This window comes from Amyelois transitella, chromosome 23 (assembly GCF_032362555.1).
Source record: "Amyelois transitella isolate CPQ chromosome 23, ilAmyTran1.1, whole genome shotgun sequence".
Classification (NCBI taxonomy): Eukaryota; Metazoa; Arthropoda; class Insecta; order Lepidoptera; family Pyralidae; genus Amyelois; species Amyelois transitella.
Genome location: NC_083526.1, coordinates 6,038,500 through 6,060,411, shown reverse-complemented (window position 1 = coordinate 6,060,411; position 21,912 = coordinate 6,038,500). Strand labels below are relative to the sequence as shown.

Below are 21,912 nucleotides of genomic sequence, written 5' to 3'. Positions count from 1 at the left end.
ATAAGATTAATTTAAGAATAATCAATGGCACTTCAAAAGGAACACAATAATTACAGTCTTATACAATCTTATCTTATAAGATTAATTTGTACTTAAAAATAATCAATGGCACTTTATATTTTACGTATATATTACGTTTATATTACGTAATCTTAGCTTGACCATAATATATTTTGGATATTGGTTACATAATTTGATTACAATAAAGCAAATTTGAACTGTACATTTTGGTATCAATGTTACTGTTTTAGTGAAACAATATTTGGTGAGCATTTATCCATTTTGGCAATCAAAAAGAATATTTGTACACAACGTACGATTATTCTGACGTGTGTATAAATATTTTGAAGCTTAATACGTTTTACTTTGGGAAACTAAGTATAGATTGATTTTAATTTATATGGAGTTAATTTATTTTACTGGGTACTAAAATTTGGAAAACAAAAGCTATTTTGGTGAGCCCTTAAATTGTACCCTAATAAAAATCTAAAAAAAAAAAGAAACAATTGTTAACATTTTAAAAAATAGTAATTTATTGTCATGTGTTGGCAACACTGATTTGGCTTTTGACGTTGAGTTAGCCGCGTTTTTCGGTGTCATTGAAAAAAAGGGGAATTCGAGCTACAAGAAGTATAAAGATGTATTATTGTAATTCATTAAAGAAGAACTGATAAAGGAATTCTGATTGTATCATTTAGTAAGTTAACAATTCAGAAGCGTGATTAAAGAGTTCACGCCCATCTGTAACAGTGAGTAAGTCAACTTGGTTAAATTCACGAACTCCAAAACTTGGTAAGTTCTTTATTTCCCGTCTTAAATATCCAGATATGAAATATCACAGTCTTCCGCATAAAAGGTCATCCAAACATTATAATACTAGTAGCGATATAAAGAAATAGGCACTTGTTCTGTCGTACATATTTTACCTAGATACTAACTTAGAGACCTCCAGCAAAGTGATTAAATGATTGATTCTTCATTGATTAGAACATGTACGTACTTAATCAGTCGAGATGTCTAGGAAATTTTCACTAGATGTAAAGTGTCATTGCTCGTAAAGTCATTTCAAGTATAACAAGAGTACTTACCTAATAGAATTACATACTGATCTATTACTGTTTAGTGAAGAGAACCTACTGACTGCTTGATAAAAGTTATCTATCGAAAGTAAAACATAGTATATTTGTAATTGTAACAAACATGCAATTACTACCTTGCAAGTCATGTAGTGCTGAGAGTTATTACCAATCTGTTAAATGCATAGTAGGTATCTTCATACATATAGTCACGTCTATGTTCCTTGCGAGGTAAACAGAGCTGTCTCAAAAAAAATTGGAACGCCATGTTTAGCTGTAGTAGGCTACATATATAAAAAAAAAACATAATATTTGCAAAGTTACTTCCAAGTGTAGTGTGAGTGCATTGTTTTATGATGACAGTGAGAAGAAGTATTTATTATGAGCCTGATAATGATCCCCTTCATTAAGTAGTTGATTGAATGAACAAAAAAATTAGCCGGACTAAGTTATGAATCTTCAATTTCTTTTGTTTTTTTTAACCCATATAACACAGTTTATGTCATATATGTAAGTTAATATAGTATTTAATCCCAGCAAGAAGAATAGAATTTAATAATAGAATAATAGAGGTTGTGGGGATTGCTTGATTGCTTAATTTCTTTAAAACTATGATAGGATTTTTATCAATTCAAAACTTTATTGTAAGTAAAATAATGTTCATACAATGGACCAAAATAATTTCTTATGCAGTACAGTATGTATCAGTCAACATGTATATATTTTTTAAAAATAAATCAAGATTATTATATTATGAATTCATTCAATTCAATAGTTCATTAGAAAATAAATTCTATTTTTGTTTATGTGGAATAAAATAAAACAAATTAGCAATTTTTAGGGCTTGGCTGTTGAGATTAAATAAAAGTGTCTCTAAGTGTATTATGAAATCAATTAATGGTGCATCTAATTTAGTCTAAATAAGTCTACTGTGTAAACAAAATAGCTACATAATGACCTACATATATATGTATATAAACTGGTTGATCAAAATGTCCAGAGTAGTTGCGGAGATCGGGTGTTGCACTTGGGACTGGAAAACCTGTGTTGCAGGTCATTGATCCCTGACTGGTAACACATAATATGTGTGATATATAAACAGTAAATACTCTTACAATATGACTTAAATTTTACATTGTTATCACATCAGTTCATTTCAAACGAACATCGGTTACCATTCATGTCACATATTTTTTTGCTTTAGCTTGTAAGAAGAAGCTTGACTTGGTGTCAAAATAGTGATACAGATATTTATTTTATGTTGTGAAAGTCTTATATAAATCCTCATATTATGTATGTTATAATATCAAATTGTGAATGTTGATATTAACTTTGATATTTAATTAAATCATAATATAGACACATGTTTTTAGATAGGCACAAAGGCCTCTGTGTTTTAAAATATTGGTAATCTGGAAGAGTAACATAAAACAGGTTTGAAGAGTATGTAATATTAACAATGATATTATGTTTTAGCACCAACTGGTTGAACAACTCTCTTAATCCTTAAATATATATGTATATTATATTGGTATTATACCTGGTGATCCTACATACTGGTAAATAGCAAGTTCTCATAATAATTGTATGATCCCAGAATGGCTCACAGACAATCAGATCCTTCCTTATCACCCGAAGGCTCTCCAATAAGACAGAGCAGAAACCATAAACATAGTAAAAAGAAAATATCAGTCTCATCTAGTGATTCAGGTAGCAATGGATCTCTTAGTGGACGCAGGAGGACTAAAGCTAGGCGCCAAGCTTTTATTAAGAATAGAATAGAATAGATTTATTTTCAAAATTGGATACAAGGTATCACTTATTGACGTCACATAACTTAAATCTAATTATAACTACTACCGCTTCCAAAGCGCATGTGTAGAAGAAGCGGCGGAACAAACTACACTGCAGCATTTTCATAGGACGTCAATTTACAAATATAGATCTCTTAAATCTAAATCGTGGACGAATGCACATTGTCTACATTAAAAAAACATGTATGAATGTAGAACTGATTATGTCAATACGAATATTTCGTCAAATAAAATATGTACATACTGTACAAATTATGTCAAGATCATGTCAAAAATACACAAGCATTTAAGAGGCCATTATGTCCAGCTCGAGCCACACATGTTTATCATTAATATAATCATCCGTGCTGTAATAGGCTTTCCTACAAAGCTCAACTTTAATATACTGTTTGAATTTTCTATCATTCATTTCAAGAACACTTTTTGGTAATTTATTATAAAATCTTATACAATTAATCAGAAATGATTTCCCTACCTTAGCCAGCCGATGTGCTGGGATCGACAACTTGTAATTGTTCCGCAGTGATCTACTAGTACATTTACCTACTTTTTTGAAAGAGTCTAAGTTTTTCCTAACATGCATGATGTTATCGAATATGTATTGGGAGGGCAAAGTTAAAATATTTAGGTTTTTGAAAAAAATCTCTAAGGGAATCTCTTTGTTTAAGATCGTAGATATATCGAATTGCCCTTTTTTGTAAAATGAAAATAGTTTGTATGTCTGCTGCTGATCCCCAAAGCAGTAGACCATATGACATTAAACTATGAAAATAACTAAAATATACTAGCTTAGCAGTTGCCACATCCGTCAAATGCCTAATACGACGAATAGCGTATGCTGCAGAACTAAGCCTTTTAGAAAGTTTTAAAATGTGAGCATGCCATTTCAAATTTGAATCTAATGTTATTCCTAAGAAAGTAGTACTATCAACAAAATCTAATCTTTTACTACTTATACTAATATCCACATTTGCCTGCCGCACATTGGGAAGTGTAAACTTAATGCATTGGGTCTTATTTGCATTTAACAGTAAGTTGTTGATTGTAAACCAGTTAGAGATGGCGGCTAAAGTGCTATTCACATCATCACAGATTTCGCTACGGCGGTTCATTTTAAAAATTAGTGACGTATCATCTGCAAACAACACGATGCCAGTCTGTTTCGAAGGCAGGTCGTTGATATATATCAGAAAGAGAAAAGGTCCCAAAATGGAACCTTGCGGTACCCCAATTTTTACCGTCGCTCCTTTCGATTTTGTATTATTTAAATCTACCGTCTGTAATCTATCACTAAGATATGATTTAATTAGTTCAACGGCAGCAGTATCGAACCCGTAATGAGCGAGCTTGAGCAGAAGAGTTCTATGATCTACGCAATCAAATGCTTTGGTCAGATCGCAAAACACTCCGATGGCATCCTGTGAGTCTTCCCATGCATTGAGAATATGAGTGACAAGAGCCACACCTGCATCTGTTGTACATTTCCCCTCAGTAAAGCCGTATTGCTGACTATGAAATAATTTATTAGACTTTAAGTAACGCTGCATTTGATTAAGCATGATTCTCTCGAACACCTTGCTCAAAATTGGTAAAATTGAGATTGGTCTATAATTACCAGGATCTGATTTTTCACCTTTCTTGAATAATGGAATTAGTTTACTATACTTCATTAAATTTGGAAATATCCCTTGGTCAACACAATTATTGAATATATATGCTAAGTCCCCAGCTATAATATTTATAATATGACATATCACAACAGCCGACATACCCCAATAATCCTCAGACTTTTTCAGATTAAGTTCTTTAAAGGTATTAATAATGTCAGTAGGGTCAATAGTTAAGAATTTAAATTTGGAACTGCAAATGCTGACATTATTTTTAAGTAGTATTTCAGCTTCATTAGGGCATGAGTCAATATTAGAAGTTAATTCCAACGGTATATTTGTAAAAAAAAAAATGTTCAAATAAATTTACTATTTCTGTTGTAGAGGTAATTTTCCTATCATTAAATTTAATTTCATTAATATTTTCTTTAAAATTACTTCTACCAGTTTCCTTGTTTATAACACTCCAGATTTCCTTTGTTTTGTTAGGAGCATTACTTATTTTGTTTTTAATGAACAAAGATTTTGCATGTAGACATACTTTTTTGAAAATTTTTGAGTAATTCCTAACATGGTCTACGAAGCCGCTTTCAAATCGATACTGTTTTTGGGCATATAAATCGTACAAAGTCTTTCTACTTTTGTAGATGCCAACAGTAGTAGTAGTATTTTAATGGTGTAACTGTAATTCCTGAATTTGATCCTATCTCCAAGGAACAAACAATGAAGGAGTGGTTAAATAAGATAAATGAGTCGGCTCATATTTATGGCTGGTCAGAACGTCAAACCATTTTTTTATGCTCTTCCAAAATTAAGCGGATTGGCCAAAAGGTGGTACAGCGGACTTACAACAGTAAAGTATAGCTGGAGTGAGTGGCAGGAAAAATTAATTGAGGCATTCCCATGTGAACAGAATTTTGCTGAATCTTTGTCTGAGATGTTGGCTCGCAGGTCAAATAGGAATGAAACCCTTGAAGAATTATAACAAAATAATGCTAATTAATAAATGTGGACTGACGAAGAAAAGGCAGTCGATTGTATAACTCACGGTATATACGACTATAACATTAGGTAGGATGAATGCACAAGGGGCAAATTTTGAAAGACACGAAGATGTTCTCAAATATTTCAGAAATATTAATACTAAAACAAATGTTATTATAGGAAAGTCTAATAGGTTCAATTATAATGGTTATAAAGAAAACCAGTCAAGTGAAGATTACCTTTACAAAAGGTAAAGTGGAAGGCTCTCGACCACGCGGGAGGTCACCCATGCGATAGACCGATCAAATAAAGTCTGTGATTGGCGGTTCACTTAACGAGTGCAGCAGGATGACTTCCAGCAGGGAGAAATGGCGGGACATCGTAAGGCGCACATTGGCGCCCGCCTCCAACACTACATGATGACCACGACCACTCTGTCAAGAGTGACACGACTAAGAAGAAGACTCACACAACTAATGAATTTAAGCAGTACATTGAGTCGCTTAGGATAAAGTACATTTTGATCGCGGTTGCGTCCTCACATGCCAATGGACAAATAGAAAGACTCAATTGTTCTATTTTATCATCACCGACTGCTTTATGGCTTGGAGAAAATGACAAAGATTGGTGCAGTCATCTTTAAGTTAAGCTATAGGTATAGGTATGCCTCTCATAAATTATATTCAATGGAACAAGTGTAAATATAGAAGAAGGGGAATGACACGTATTAAATGTAGCCAAACCGATTCAACCTTTAATGTGGATAGAATACGTAATGAATCTAATAAAAGCATTTTGCTGAGTCAATGAAAAATTGAAACTAGATACGACTAACGTCGAAAGTCGTACACACAAAATAGATGATTTACTTAAAGATCAAAAGAAAGTAATAAGTTGGTGACTCCTTTCAGCGATCCATTTACGAGTTACAGTGGTACTTGATCACTATAGATAAGAGGAGAGTAGTGTAGAAGGATAATTGAAAAATAAATTTTAAAATGTATTCTCGGTCGACAAAATAAAACCGTGGATAAACCAGGTGGAATCTGATTCCGACAGTTCATATGAAGATTTATACAAAGAGTTAATGAACAAAGTCTGTAAGTAGTTCAATTACATAAGAGAAATTTATTGAGAACTTCGCTGATCCTTACCACAAAAATGATAAATATTAATTCTATTTTTATAAATATATATAACAAGACCATTATTATGTATTTACAAGTATCCATTCTATGCCCATCCCCATCAAGAGTCCTTAAGAGAGTTGTACGAGGACGCCCCACTGGAGAAGCTGTGATTGGCATTAACAGCCATGCTAAAAGAGGAAGCTCTAAAAGACCGACACACTGAGCGTGGTGTGAGCGGTGGTTCAGTTAATTATGAAAAGGACCTGTGCAAGGCTGACACACTGAGCGTGGTGTGAGCAGTAGTGCCAGGCAATGATGAAAGATAAAGCTGCTGACTATGGCCGACACACTGAGCGTGGTGTGAGCGGTAGTTCAGCTAATTAAGAGAAGGAACTGCACAAGGCCGACACACTGAGCGTGGTGTAAGCGGTAGTGCCAGTTGCCGTTGTAAGAGACCGACACACTGAGCGTGGTGTAAGCGGTGGTTCAGTTAATTATGAAAAGGACCTGTGCAAGGCTGACACACTGAGCGTGGTGTGAGCAGTAGTGCCAGGCAATGATGAAAGATAGTTGCTGACTATGGCCGACACACTGAGCGTGGTGTGAGCGGTGGTCCAGCTAATTAAGAGAAGGAACTGCACAAGGCCGACACACTGAGCGTGGTGTAAGCGGTAGTGCTAGTTGCCGTTGTAAGAGACCGACACACTGAGCGTGGTGTGAGCGGTGGTTCAGTTGATGAAGAGAAGGACCTGTGCAAGGCTGACACACTGAGCGTGGTGTGAGCAGTAGTGCCAGGCAATGATGAAAGATAAAGTTGCTGACTAAGGCCGACACACTGAGCGTGGTGTGAGCGGTACAGCCAGCAAAATCAATGTAAGTATTAATGTATTAATTTACATGGTCCTGAGATAACACGTTTTGGAACTATAACAAAAGCAAGTAGAAGTGTTAATTGTACCCAGTAATTGTGGTCATAATACATGATGTTCCTGCACCTCTCTTTAATTTAATTTAAGGTAATGAATGTGATGGCGTTGAGTCTTGACAAATTAGAATTGTTGCTGAAAATGTTGTGATATTGTAAGTAGAATAAAATCAAGTTCAACAAAATGGGTAAACTAAAAGTTTAAGAGCATCTTCTTTTATGTATTAATTATTAATTTAAATTTAAAATGTTATAATTTACAGAACATTAACTTCAATGCAGTTGCTCAATAAACAGCAACAATATGAGAATTAGCCTTAAACGGTAAGAGATGACAGGGTGATATGAATAATGTTCTAATATATATATATATTATTTCAGCATATTCAATTTCTGAAGCAGAATCGAAGCAAATTTAAAAGCTCATTTGCATGCGTATTTTAACTACGGGATTGGGGATCCACAAAGTGAGGACACTATACATCTCAGGATGGCCGAATAGAAAACAGTATGATTCGGCTGCGAACGATTTATTGGTACTCAAATATTTTTAATATTTAAGATTGTAAAAGGTAAATTCTATTGATTTGTTTCAAAAGAACGTTTTTTGGTCGACTTCTGTTATAAAATTGTAGTCTTTATATAGTTGGAACTCAAGTAACTCAAGCACACTTTAAAAAATGTACTTCCTATACGTATACTTATACTTATTACTTATATGTATACTTTATCATATTGCTCTTCGAAAATTTGTGTGAAACGTAAATGAAATGATTATGACCATTGTTGTTCAACTGCTCGTCGGCAAATTGTAATCTAAATGTAAATGTAGTAGTCGATACTAAGGTCTCTTTAATATTTAGTTGTTGTATACTTTATCACATTGTTCTTTAGAAATTTAAGTTAAAAGGTAAATTCAATTGATTTGATTCAAAAGGATCATTTCTGATCGACTGTTTGTCGTCAAATTGTAATCTAAACGTAGTAATTGATACTCAAGTTTCTTTTGAGTAGTTGATACTCAAGGTTCTTTAATATTTAGTTGTTATATACTTTATCACATTGTTCTTTGGGACATTTAAGTTTGTAAAGGGTAAATTCAATGATTTGATTCAAAAGGATCATTTTTGATCGACTGCTTCTGGTTAAATTGTAATCTAAGTGTAGCTTGGTCAAGTCCACCCTTGAATTTTATGTTTTTCTTTTAATATAATTGTCTCAGGGCACACATGCATGCAACAGATGTAGTACATGTAATGTTAACCAAAATTTGAAGTATATATTTTACAATATTATATTTTAATAATAATAATAGTAAATAATGTATAATTATAACAATACTAAGTATGAATCGGAGTTTCTGAACGTGCGTTAAATTATAGTTTTAAGATTTCTAAGTTCATGTCTGGGACAGACATTGTCTCAGGATGGCCGACTGTTAACATTTTAAAAAATAGTAATTTATTGTCATGTGTTGGCAACACTGATTTGGCTTTTGACGTTGAGTTAGCCGCGTTTTTCGGTGTCATTGAAAAAAAGGGGAATTCGAGCTACAAGAAGTATAAAGATGTATTATTGTAATTCATTAAAGAAGAACTGATAAAGGAATTCTGATTGTATCATTTAGTAAGTTAACACAATAAATGACAAGGAAAAACTTACCAAGTCACAGGAGATCTGTAAAAAATACTCAATAATATAAATAAACAGCTTGTTTCGGCTTATTAAACAAATTTCAGTATATTTTGCGTAATAAATATATAACATAATATATTAATACATTTCATCACTTAGCTATTTATGAACTGTTTACTTGCAAGGTAACTTCTTAACTTCATTCGTATTATATTTCATAAAGTAAAAGATGGTCAAAGGATACAATCATAAAAACAATATATTCCAAGCCCGTACAGTACTTTAAAAATATAATAGTCCCAAATTAAATCAAGTACAATATTAATGTAAAAACTGGCTTGACTATTAAAGAAAAAAGAAAAGCATTGTTAAAACAACTTCATTTTTTTTCAATAAATAATAAAATTCTTAAACTAAAAAATACAGATTTCTCATGAAGGTAAGTTAACTAAAAAAATAATACTGAGAATAAAAACAAAATACACTACAAATTGTTACGGACTCAAAAAAAATCTTCATCTGATAGTATAGTTGTAAATTCTTATTGTAAGTAACACGTTACAGTTTTAAAACATAACTTTTTCCCATTTATTGATGTAATCACTTAGCCTGATTTACGCATTTACTAAAATTTGGTCAGCAATAACTTAACAGTGGAATATAGGTAGGTATATTGACAATAGAATAGGCTATAAGTCAACTTAGCGCAACCTGCTCATCTTTTTTCCGGGTGAAGTTTTATACACAATTTACAGGTTACCTAGAAGAGATCGCTTTAAGAGTGATAAGGTCGCCTTTTAGTGATATCTCTTAGTACACAATTATAAATTTGCTGTAATTCATTGTGGTGCAATAAACAGTTATTTTATTGTAACTTACATGTCAAAACCAATGTTGTTTACAATCAATGATAAGTGAAAAGTAATATACGCTTTGCAAGTAAACAAAACAACAACATGTCAAACGAAGCTCTCAGGGCACTCGAAATCGACACTCTTCGACTTGTGAAAGGCTACAACACAATCCACTTTAATCTTTTTGTACAACACAGATTTCTTACTCTCACTGTCAACACTTTTAGCTTTAGCACTGTTTATAAGAACACTACGCCTTAAAGAACCATGTGTCCGATCCAGCTCAACATCTGACCTATTTCTATCGGAATGACCTAGAAAATTTTCAACATCACCCCTTCTAATATCAGTTAAGTCGGAAATCTCAACGTTCGCCTCGCTCGATATGCTATCTACCGTCTTTGGATTTAAACATAGTGGCGCAGACTGTTGTCTGACAAATGTTTTCTTAGCGAATATCTTATCGAAAAAGCCTTTTTCTACATTATCATCTTTGGTCTCTGAATCAACGTCACTTTTGTCAATACTACCTCTATGGGTGAAAAGTTTCTTCAAACTGTTAGTAGTTCGTGACAAACTGCTGCTTGTGGTCGATCCGTTTGTCGCTGTCCTTTGTACACGCTTGTTTTGAATATCTGATGTTTTCTTGCACCAAACGCAGACTTTGCAAAAGCCGATCCGGAACTTGGACGACATTAAATTATAGAGGATTGGATTTATAGCCGAATTGATGTACAGCATTACCCTTGAGAAGTATAGTATGTTGTACCATTTCTCTGGGCTCATGTTTTCTGTTATTTCCGATGGTGTTATTATAATCCATAATGTTAACACCCTGTACGGCATCAGACAGAGAAAGAAACATAATACGACAGTTCCTAACATTAAAATTACTTGTTTTCTTGCCCTTGTGTTGTAAGGATCGACTGTTTTGTTCATGACGACTTTGGAAGCGGCTGTAATGAGGTTTTTAGCTATGATGCTGTATAAGACGATGAGGATGATGAGAGGTAGAGCGTAAAGGAAGAGGATGATGGTGATGAAGAAGGTGATTTCCCAGAAATTGGCAGCTTGCGTGAGGCATTGTGAGTACGTGGTCCCATCAGGTCCAGATACGGTGTTGTGTTCAGCAATCGCCAAAATAGGGCTGAAATAGAAGAAAAAACTAACTTAGAAGGTGATTCGTTGAGGACTTTAGCAACTGCGATCTTTATTGCAACGAAACATATTCAGCGTGATCTAATTTATGAATACAATGATATTAAATTAACAAAGATGATCCTGTAAATATTGATGTTTCTATTATTAAATATAAATAGTTAAAAAAAATGTTTCCAAGAAAGATCGTAGTGAGTAAGTCCTTTTGTTCTTAAAGTAGCAATAAGATGATAGACAAATTTAGAGGACAGCTAAGAAATTCAAGAAGAGATGTGACTGAAGTGAATTAAAATGTATAAAGGTGAATAAAAAATAACGATTAACAGAATCTCGTGAAAATTGGTGATGGTGTCGATGTATCTATTATATACAATTTATTTCAGTTAAAACCTATCATTATTTTTATTACTAATCTACTGCTACAAGCTAAACAAAGAAATATTTTGGACAAAAACGTATATACATTTTTTTAGAGGACATAAAAATCGAATATTATATGAATATCTTAAATGTTAAACCTAATTAAGTATATAAGATTTAATAAAATATTGTGGTGTTAGTTTACGATTATTTAACCTTCGTCTAATAAGATACTTGCGAATTATCAGCGCGACATCTATTTGCTTCTCATCATGTATGAGAGAAGAAGAGACATCAACATTTTTAATATCTTTTATAATTTGGACGGGTTATACACAAAGTTATAAGGCAGGCATTTTATAAATGCGATTTACCATAGATCTTTTTGCTTACAAAAAGGAGATATTTATATAATTGTGTGGCTCAATGGTCACTCAAGATCATTCAGGGTATTTTATGGTTCATCAGCACAATTAGAACCCCCATAAAACTACCCTAATTTCCTATGAGAGTAATTAACTTAATTTCAGCTTCATCGAAATGGTATGTTGAAGTGTAATCAGCAATTTATATCACAATGCCATTAACATAATAATAATAATTATCATCTGAAATGATTCAGATGCAATAAACATATATAAAATTAAAGCGAAACATTTATATGGAAAAACGGAAAATTAAAATTAATTGTACATTACGAAGCATGACGGAGGTATGTTAACACATAAAGCTGAGGTCTGACTGATAGCGACTCGCATATAAATATAATTTTCCAGCCGTGAATATCAACTACTAGTAGTAGGAGTAGTAGTGAGCAGACTATCAACAAGCATTTTTTGGAATTTACAAGGTATTCTTATTGAGTTTAAATTATCATAAATTAATGTAAACTAACCATTATTTAAGCAGACTACGGCTTCCATTTTAATGACGATAGATGAGTTCACATCAGATTAAATAACAGTTTTAATGGCACCTTGCAATTACCTGACTTATTGACTTCTGAAGGTTGGAATCTAGATTGCTCTCCAGGGAACACGCAACACCAGAAAGATGTTGAATAAATTTATATAAGGCAAAGATATAAGATTATCTATTAACTATTGTGTATAGTAGGATTCGAACCCGCTTTACCTCTTGCCTTCCAGTCCTTATCTACTCGCTATCGATCTTGTTTTCTCAATGCAAAATATCGTAAATCGACAAGATTTTTTCATGCTCTTATTAATAAATTCATACACACAAATTTATTTACCCGCCTGTCGCCATAAGTCAGACCACACCCCAACAAACAAACGTACGAACAAATAAAGCGCTGTTTACATTAAAGCTATAACATTGAGATTTTATGCGGAATCTTACGAACCTTGTTTCATTAAGGGTTGTATCTGAAAGCATTGAGTAGTCACTTTTTAATACAATGAATACATGTAATTGATGTTTTGCGAAGATTAAATAAAATGGGTGTGCGAGATCTGTTGACCTAGCAACCACACGGTAAAAATAAATAAGTTTTGTTGTAAAAAGATTTTCCTTACACTAAATTATAAATACAGTTAACTGATATTTGGTAAAAAAAACTATATCTATATAATTCCAAGGATCTATTGGACTACCTACTTACTATCCAGGATTAACAAAAGTGCCGTGTGGTTCCCGGTACCAATACAAAAAATAATTGGACGGGTCCATCTCTTTCCCATGGATATCGTAAAAGGCGACTAAGGTATAGGCTTACAAACTTGGAATTCTATGATGATTGACTTTTAGGCGATGGGCTAGCAACCTGTCACTTCACACACTGTATTTGAATGTCAATTCTATCATTAAGCCAAATAGCTGAACGTGGCCATTCAGTCTTTTTTAAGACTGTTGGCTCTGTCTACCCCGCAAGGGATATAGACGTGGCCATATGTATGTATGTTTTGTAAAAGTAAGTAAATTTCATCAATATTAACCAAAGAGTAGGGGGTAATTAGCTGGTCGTTCGTAACTGTTTTTCTGGGTAAAATTTTTTAACAAATCTATGGGTTTAAATTGTTTTGATAAAAATATTTCATTAGGGTGTACGAAAGAAGGCTAAATAAATATTATTATTATAAATTGTAAGACATTAAACAAATAAAAGTATGTAAGACAAATAAAAATTTGAATTTGGCTTATTCGGCTCTCGAGATACCCGAAAGATATGTATTTGAAAAAAAAAAACGCTATAGAAAATAATTCGAAAGGATTAAAGTTTATCTCTCTTTTTTCTTTGCGAATTCCCAGTTCCACCCTCCACTTTAGTGCTTCGGGGTCTAGGGTAAGTTTTCTTACATTTGACTTAAAACTTTGTCATTAACAAAAACAATATATAATATGTGTCTTTTTCCGTCAATCAGGAGTTCCAAGCCAGATAAAGATTATCATTCTAATTTCTATTAAAAGTACGGTTATCTTAATATAAAGAAAGTATAATATTCATACACTATCAAAAATTAAAATAACTTTTATTGTCTTGTTGTTTTCTTGTAAATTAGTACGAAATAAAATCGGCTAAGTTCACTTTTTTCGCAATGGAATTTAGCCGTTGTGTTGAAAGTTTGTACATTTTTGGGCAAGCAAAGCTTGCTTTAATAAAAAATAAACTAATATAAATTGAGCCTAAATATATCAATAAGTAATGATTTTCCCAGGAAATGACGACACGCTATTAATCTTAAATGGTATAACTTAGACATAGATCACTGAAAAATTATATTCACAGTCCTTAGTTAAAGTTTTCTTTTCGGATAGTGAAAATAATATACAACCGCCAAAAAAAACAATTACTTAGCCAATTCAGTTTCAGTTTTACGCATTTTACGCACAGAAAACAGATATTTTTAGTTTCGCGCGCACCATAATGTCTTCCAAGATTTCGCATCGCGAAGCTCTTTGATATCTAAAGTCAAAACATAAATTTTATTATAAAGTTCATTACAAAATTTAGGTTAAAACACAGTTGCCTGGTTTTTTTATCTAATTAAAATTATAACCTTGAAGCCGTCCCAATTTTTGGAGATAGTACCCGACGAATAAATAAATCTGTGATATCTTTGAAATTCTATGCCAACATTGAAAAGAAAATGGAAGTGTGTCCTCATTCCTTGCATTGTTGTAAGTGGCGACTATGGGCCAATTAGTAATTCACCTAGTACAAAAAAAAAAACTAGACTAACTCATTCCTGGATTGTGACCTATCCTAGCAGCAAGGAAGTAGGAAGATACTTATTTTTGTTATAAAATGATGCAAAATCTCAGTAATTAATCATTATAATAAAAGTCTGGACTGACAAGATAACATACAATATATTATTGAAGACGTCCTTTAGAAGTGAGGGAAATATCCCAAAATTGTCACGGAAATAAATATTATTTTTTTCTTTTTACGCGGACTTGCGGGCATAATCTAGTGGAAGTAATAAACTACGATCAGCGTACGCCAATCGGCTGGAAAAACGGTAAAAGGCGAGTAAACTGCAATCCAATATGGCGGCCAGTTTCAAAAGAATTTATTGCCGTTAACACAATATAATATTATTTAATGCTCGAGCCAATATTCTTCAGACACGTGGGGTTTATTTTTGTGTTTTCAATTTTCTACAATGTAAAAGTTTATTGTTACTAACTTGACATTAATTTAGGTAGTTCTTTTTTGTGGCTGTTTAAAATTAATATATTTAATTAATTTAGTGAGAACATACTGGCAATTAAGATCTAAAAACATTATAAAAGTGAAAATATTAGAAAAAAAATTGTGCTTTGTTCTGTTGTTTTTATGGACATTATTTTTAAGGTTATCGGATTTTGTTTATTTTTACGCAGATCATATTTTTAACATGTTAAATATAAACTTTATTAAAAAGTGAAACTTCCTTTTTTTTAATTAAATTACTACAGAGTCTGTCATGTTAAGCTCTATTCCACTAACGCTCAAATTGCACAAGCCTATTCTGCAATATTGTAGGTACCTACTTACTCTAGAATTCCCGTCCGTACATCTCCCATTTAACACGGGAGTCAATAGAAGTCGTATTAAAGATGTACGGGAATGCCGTGTATTTGCAATGTTCGTTTGCTCTGTGGCGACTAGGAATTTCATTTGCCACTTCCACATGTTTTAAGATCTATTTTTATTTCCTAGAATAGGTATTTAAGTTAAAGGCGGCTTATAAACTTGGGATTCCATTTGTAATGTGATGGGCAATGTGTAACTATTTATTTATCATTCAAATAGTGACAGGGTCAATACCAGCATAAAGACAGACAGCTTTTAATCTTTTCAGGACAGTTGGTTCCGTCTACCCCGCAAGGGATATAGATGTGACTATGTGTGTAGTCACGTCTATATCCCATTGGGATTCCCAAGTTTATAAGCATATCCCTTAGTCGCCTTTTACGACATTGATGGGAAAGATATGTAGTGGTTCTAATCTAAAGTGTCGGAAACCACACGGCACAGTCAGGCTAACTGTCTTCTCTATTTGAATCTTTATTTTTTTAAGATGGAATTTATATTCGGAAAAGTAACAAGATTCTAGAGAATTCCATATTTAAAACTGAGTTCTTAAAATACTAAGTACCTACATTTAAACTATATGATATTTCCTACTAGCTGTGCCCACGACTTCGTCCGCGTGGATTAGTTAATTTTGGCTCATTGGAGCCCTCAAGGATAAATAATTTTCCCCGTATTTTTCACACTTTCCATTATTTCTTCGCTCCTAATAGTTGCAACGTTATATTATATAGCCTAAAGCCTTCCTCGATAAATGGTCTATTCAACGCAAAAATATTTTTTCCAATTCGAACCAGTAGTTCCTGATATTAACGGGTTCAAACGAACAATCAAATCTTCAGCTTTGGAGTCCGTCTCTCCACAGGAAGTCGGTACCCGGGGCAGAGCCGTTCTAAATCTGCCCCACGTAGTGTTGTAAAATATGTGCGGGTTGTACCTTCGCTTCCAAACCGAAGTCCCGATGCCCAAGTGCATTGCGTTTATTGCCAGGGTCCTTGAGACCTTCATTCAGATGAGCCTAAGCCCATGGGCAAAGACATTATGATGTCTTTCATGTCATGGGCAAAGACATCATGATGTCTTTCATGTCGCCGAAGCATAATATAAGTATAGATATTTGTACAATTTTAGGCACACACTCATTCAATAACTTCCACACGACCAGACTCGGGCCGGCTTGTCCATTGCAATACATACGTGACTTGTATCAAATGATATTACTAACTCAAATTATGTGATTTCATACTCAATTTCTTTCTTCTCAAGTGGAGAAAACGTAAAAGTAACTGTTATTCTTCTCTTTCGATGGTGATTATAAAAGTAAGTAAAGTAAAATGCTTATAAACTTAGATTCTTCTTGAAGGTGTTAGAATTGACCAAACAAGATTTGAATTGGAATTGGATCCAGCTAAACATGGCCTTCTAATCTTAAGAATAGTGGCTCTGTCTAACTTTCGTACATACATACATACATATAATCACGTCTATATCCCTTGCGGGGTAGACAGAGCCAGCTATTTGGCTTTAAGTTAGAATTGAGATTCAAATAGTGACAGGTTGCTAGCCCATCGCCTAAAAAACAATCCTAAAAAAGTATGTATGTATGAATCGCCGAAAAAAGTATGTATGTATGAAATGGACCGATTCGTGTCAGTAAAATACACGCTCTTCGACGAAAAGTCTCCAGCAACTTATTTTCAGTCCTCAAATTCTGATGACATACATACATACATACATACATAAAATCACGCCTCTTTCCCGGAGGGGTAGGCAGAGACTACCTCTTTCCACTTGCCACGATCTCTGCATACTTCTTTCGCTTCGTCCACATTCATAACTCTCTTCATACAAGCTCGGCGGTTTCGGGTACTTTTGACCTGACCCTTTACCAGGACGTCCTTAATTTGATCAAGATACGTTCGTCTAGGTCTTCCCACTCCGACCTTTCCCTCCACACTCTCCTTGTATATCTGCTTAGTCAACCTGCTTTCATTCATCCTCTCCACATGACCGAACCATCTTAACATACCCTTTTCTATTCCTGTAACTACATCTTCTTTCACATCACAACATTCCCTTATCACGCTGTTCCTTATCCTGTCACTCAATTTCACACCCATCATACTCCTTAACGCTCTCATTTCCACTGCATTTATTCTGCTTTCATGCTTCTTTTGCCATACCCAACTTTCACTCCCATACATTAATGTCGGGACCAACACGCCCCTGTGCACAGCCAGTCGAGCCTTTTTGGATAGTTTCTGACTGCTCATAAAGGCATGCAAAGCTCCATTCACCATGTTCCCCGCGTTCACTCTCCTTTCAATATCACTATCATACTTGCCATCTGATGTAAACTTTGATCCTAGATATACAAACTCTTTCACTTGCTCCACTTTTTCTCCTGCAATCAAAATATTACATGCTGTCATTTCTTTCTCCATTTCAAAAACCAGTGTTTTAGTTTTACTTACGTTCACTTTCATTCCTTTCTCTTTTAAAGCTTCATGCATACAGTTTACCATCTCCTGTAACTCCTCCGCTGATGACGCCAGTATAACCTGATCGTCGGCATAGAGCAGACATTTGACGAGTAACTCATTCATCCTTAATCCACTTTTAGACTCTTTCAAATCTGTCAAACAGCTATCCATAAATAGGTTGAACAGCCACGGTGACGCAACACATCCTTGCCTAACGCCTTTCTCAATCTTAAACCACTCAGTGTGCGCTCCGTTTATCCTGACACAAGCACTCGAATCCTCATATAAGGATTTCAGTGCTCGTATTAAGAGACTGCTCACCCCATGCATAGAAAGTGCTGTCCACAATTCATTCCTCTCAACTCTGTCATAGGCCTTTTCCAGATCTACGAATGTGCAATAGACTTTTTGACTCTTGGCCAAAAACTTTTCGGCTATGCACCGCAAGGAAAAGACCTGATCAGTACATCCCATTCCCTTTCGAAATCCCGCTTGAGCATCCCATATTTTGTCATCAGTTTCATTCCTGACTCTATTAATCAATACCTTAGCATACAATTTGCCGACGACGCTAAGCAGGCTTATACCACGATAATTTTTGCAGTCCAGCTGTGACCCTTTTCCTTTGTAAAGTGGCACGATAACAGCCTTACACCAATCTTTTGGTACTCGGCCGCTTCTCCAACACAAATTGAAAAGGCAGTACAACTGACTAGCTACTACTTTCCTGCTTTAAGCATCTCGACCGACACTCTATCACACCCAGCAGCCTTTCCCGCTTTCATACTCTTAAGTGCTTCCACAATTTCGAACATTTCAATTTCGCCTTCCATCTCATTCTCTTTTTCTTCGCTATAGCAGAAATCTTTCTTATTTCCTTCCTTTTTTTCAAATAAACTTTCAAAATAGTCCTTCCATATCTTTAGTACACATTCTTCTCCTTTCACAACGCTACCATCCTGGCATCTGATCCTAGTCAGCTCTCTGGTTATAGTATTTCCTCGGGCTGACCTTACGGATTTCCAGAATACTTTCAGATTTGACTGAAAGTCTTCTGATAGCCTTTTATCAAAATCCTCTTTATACTCTTCTTTCTTTCTAATCACAGCTTTCTTAACCAAATCTTTCATTTTCTTATATTCCTTACGTGCTTCATTCACATCTTCATCTATAACCTCTTGCATTCTTAAGTTAGCTTTTGCTGCTAACAAATCCAGCCATGCTTTCTTCTTTAATCGCACAAGTTCTTGCACATCTTTACTCATCCACGCATTTTTGTGATTTTTTCCTTTCCTTCTTCTACTTACACCACACACTTCAACAGCTACTTTCACAATTCTTTCTTTAAATTCCTTCCATCCATCTTCAATATCGCTCATTTCCTCTAAATCTTCAAATTCATCCTTCAGTCTATTAATATACTTCTTACCTACATCCATATCTTGCAAATTTTCTACTTTTACTCTTTCCAAAGCGCTGGTTTGCTCCCTTACCCTGTGCCGCCAGCGATTGAAGATACCCCTTATCCGGGATATCACCAGTAAATGGTCCGAGTCAATGCCAGCACCGCGATATGCACGGGTATCCAGCACTTTGTTCTTCAATCTTTCATCTACAATCACAAAGTCTATCATACTTTTTAAAATACCTTCCACTCTTGTGTAGGTGTGGATCTCTTTATGTTGAAACATTGAGTTCGACACAAAAAGATCCCACTCTAGACAAATTTCTAATACACTTCTTCCATTATCATTCACCTTTTCGTCACCAAACGCACCAAGCACCTTTTCATATCCATCACGCTTTACACCCACCCATCCATTAAAATCACCTAACATAATAATCTTCTCATTTGGCTTGGTAACTTTCAATACTTCTCTTACACTATTCCAGAACTCCTCGTTTTCGCTTTTTTCTGATGTTGTACCCCTCGAACCCACATCCCAAGGTGCATAAACACCTAGAACGAAGATCCGAGTGATTCCAACTTTCAGCCTAATCCATAGAAGACGAGGGCTGACACACTCATACTCATTCACGCACTCAGCCATTCGTGCAGAAAGAATTAGACCGACCCCTTGACAGCCTCGGCTGGTACTGGAAATTCCAGACCAATACGCCGTGTAAGGGCCGTGCTGCGTCGCGTCGCATCCTTTCCGCTTCGTTTCATTCACGCACAGCACATCCAAACGTCTTTCATCCATCATCTGGCATACTTCCTCAATCTTATCCTTCATTCCTCCTCTTACATTCATCGTCGCAAAGCGGCTTTCAGCAGACCGCATACCGCTCCCGCCGGGAACGAGACGTGATGGGGTGCGGACACCATCGCCGCCATCTAGGTGCTCTTTCAAAAAATTTGCATCCATGCGATTCCCACGAGACGCTAGGGAAAAATTTTGTCCGCCCCAGCAGAGCCCCGCATGCCAGGGTAAGGCTAGCCATTACCTGGGGGTCGCCCAACCCCATGGCGGAAGTGGCACGCTCGAGACTAGGCTCGCCCCTAGCCATGCATCCATCGGCGCGGCAGACCTTAGATTGGCAGGGATTTACATTAAAGAGGAATCCCAAGTCTATCCCTTAGTCGGCTCTTACGACATCCGTGGGAAAGAGATGGAGTGGTCCTATTCTTTTGTAATGGTGCCGGGAACCACACGGCATATTATTCTGATGACATTTGAAGAGTTGAAGCATTGCATCATAAAGTGCAGATGCGTTTAACATGAGCTACGGTCACTGGCTTTTTCCGGCGGCTTTGTCCGCGTGGAACTCTATTATTGTGCTAAAAAACTTATGTTGAAAGCCTATCTTCAAGTTTTTGTACATACAATAAAATCGATATAATTACATACATCTCTTGGGATTCTTCTTTTAGGCGATGTGCAAGCAACTATTTAAATCTCAAGTCTACCATAAAGCCAAACAGCTGAACATGGCCTGTCAATCTATTCAGGACTGTTGACAATGTCTATCCGTAAGGGATATAGACGTGACTATATATATGTATGTATGTATATACTTCACTTCACTACTTTGCTTTTAAAAAAAATTTGTCTGAACGTTTATGGCTTTTATAAAGGAACTAGAGGCCGCCCGCGACTTCGTCCGCATGGAAACCCTATCAATCCCGTGGGAACTCCGGGCTAAAAAGTAGCCAATATGTTATTTTGGGTGTTTAGCTACCTATATATCAAATTTAATCGTAATCGGTTCAATAGTTTTTGCGTGAAAGAGCAACACAACAAACATCCATTCTGATATACTCACAAACTTTCGCATTTATAATATTAGTACCTAGGATGACTGAAACAAATGATTGTGATCATTCACACGCAGATACTACAGTGCAGCGCCAAACGAGATGATCGCGGACACATACATACAAACGTACACATAGGTCAAACTGAGAACCACTCTTTTTGAAGGCGGTTAAAATACGCAATATAACGCGTGCAATGCTGGCCCGCTGTACATGATTTTTATTGTCGGGTACTTAACCCTTCAAAGCTCTCTTTTCTAGAACAATCTCGAAGCGAAAAAGAATAAGTCGTTAGTTTGTCTTCTATCTCATAACAGCCGTTCTTTGTGGTTTGTGGACGGTAATATGAGCTCTGTCTGCGATATGGAACCCTATGAAAGGAGCTCGATTTGTTTGCTCGGCTAATACGGTTGAGATTCTAATACTAAGTGCCTTTTTTTTAAATTTTCAGTAGAATTCTTTACATACCTATTTCCTTCGTAACGTGTAACTTACTAGAATGCTGTGATTATATACATTAACGGTGGATAAATCCTGGATTAAATCAGGTCTTATCCGAAGCGATTCCCGTCTGATCTCTGCATC

At 35.1% G+C, this 21,912-nt stretch overlaps 1 protein-coding gene across 2 annotated transcripts in view; it reads right to left on the bottom strand.

Moving 5' to 3' along the window:
• Positions 1-21,912, bottom strand: part of LOC106130779 (thyrotropin-releasing hormone receptor) — an 88,936-nt gene that overhangs the window by 7,781 nt on the left and 59,243 nt on the right. Inside the window, exon 4 of one of the 2 annotated variants that reach the window (XM_060950926.1) lies at positions 9,610-11,172. The exons of the other annotated variant lie outside the window; for it this stretch is intronic. Coding sequence (XP_060806909.1) covers positions 10,131-11,172 — 1,042 coding nt within the window. The 3' untranslated portion in view covers positions 9,610-10,130. Of the gene's footprint in view, positions 1-9,609; positions 11,173-21,912 lie in introns of those variants that run through there. 2 annotated transcript variants of the gene reach the window in all.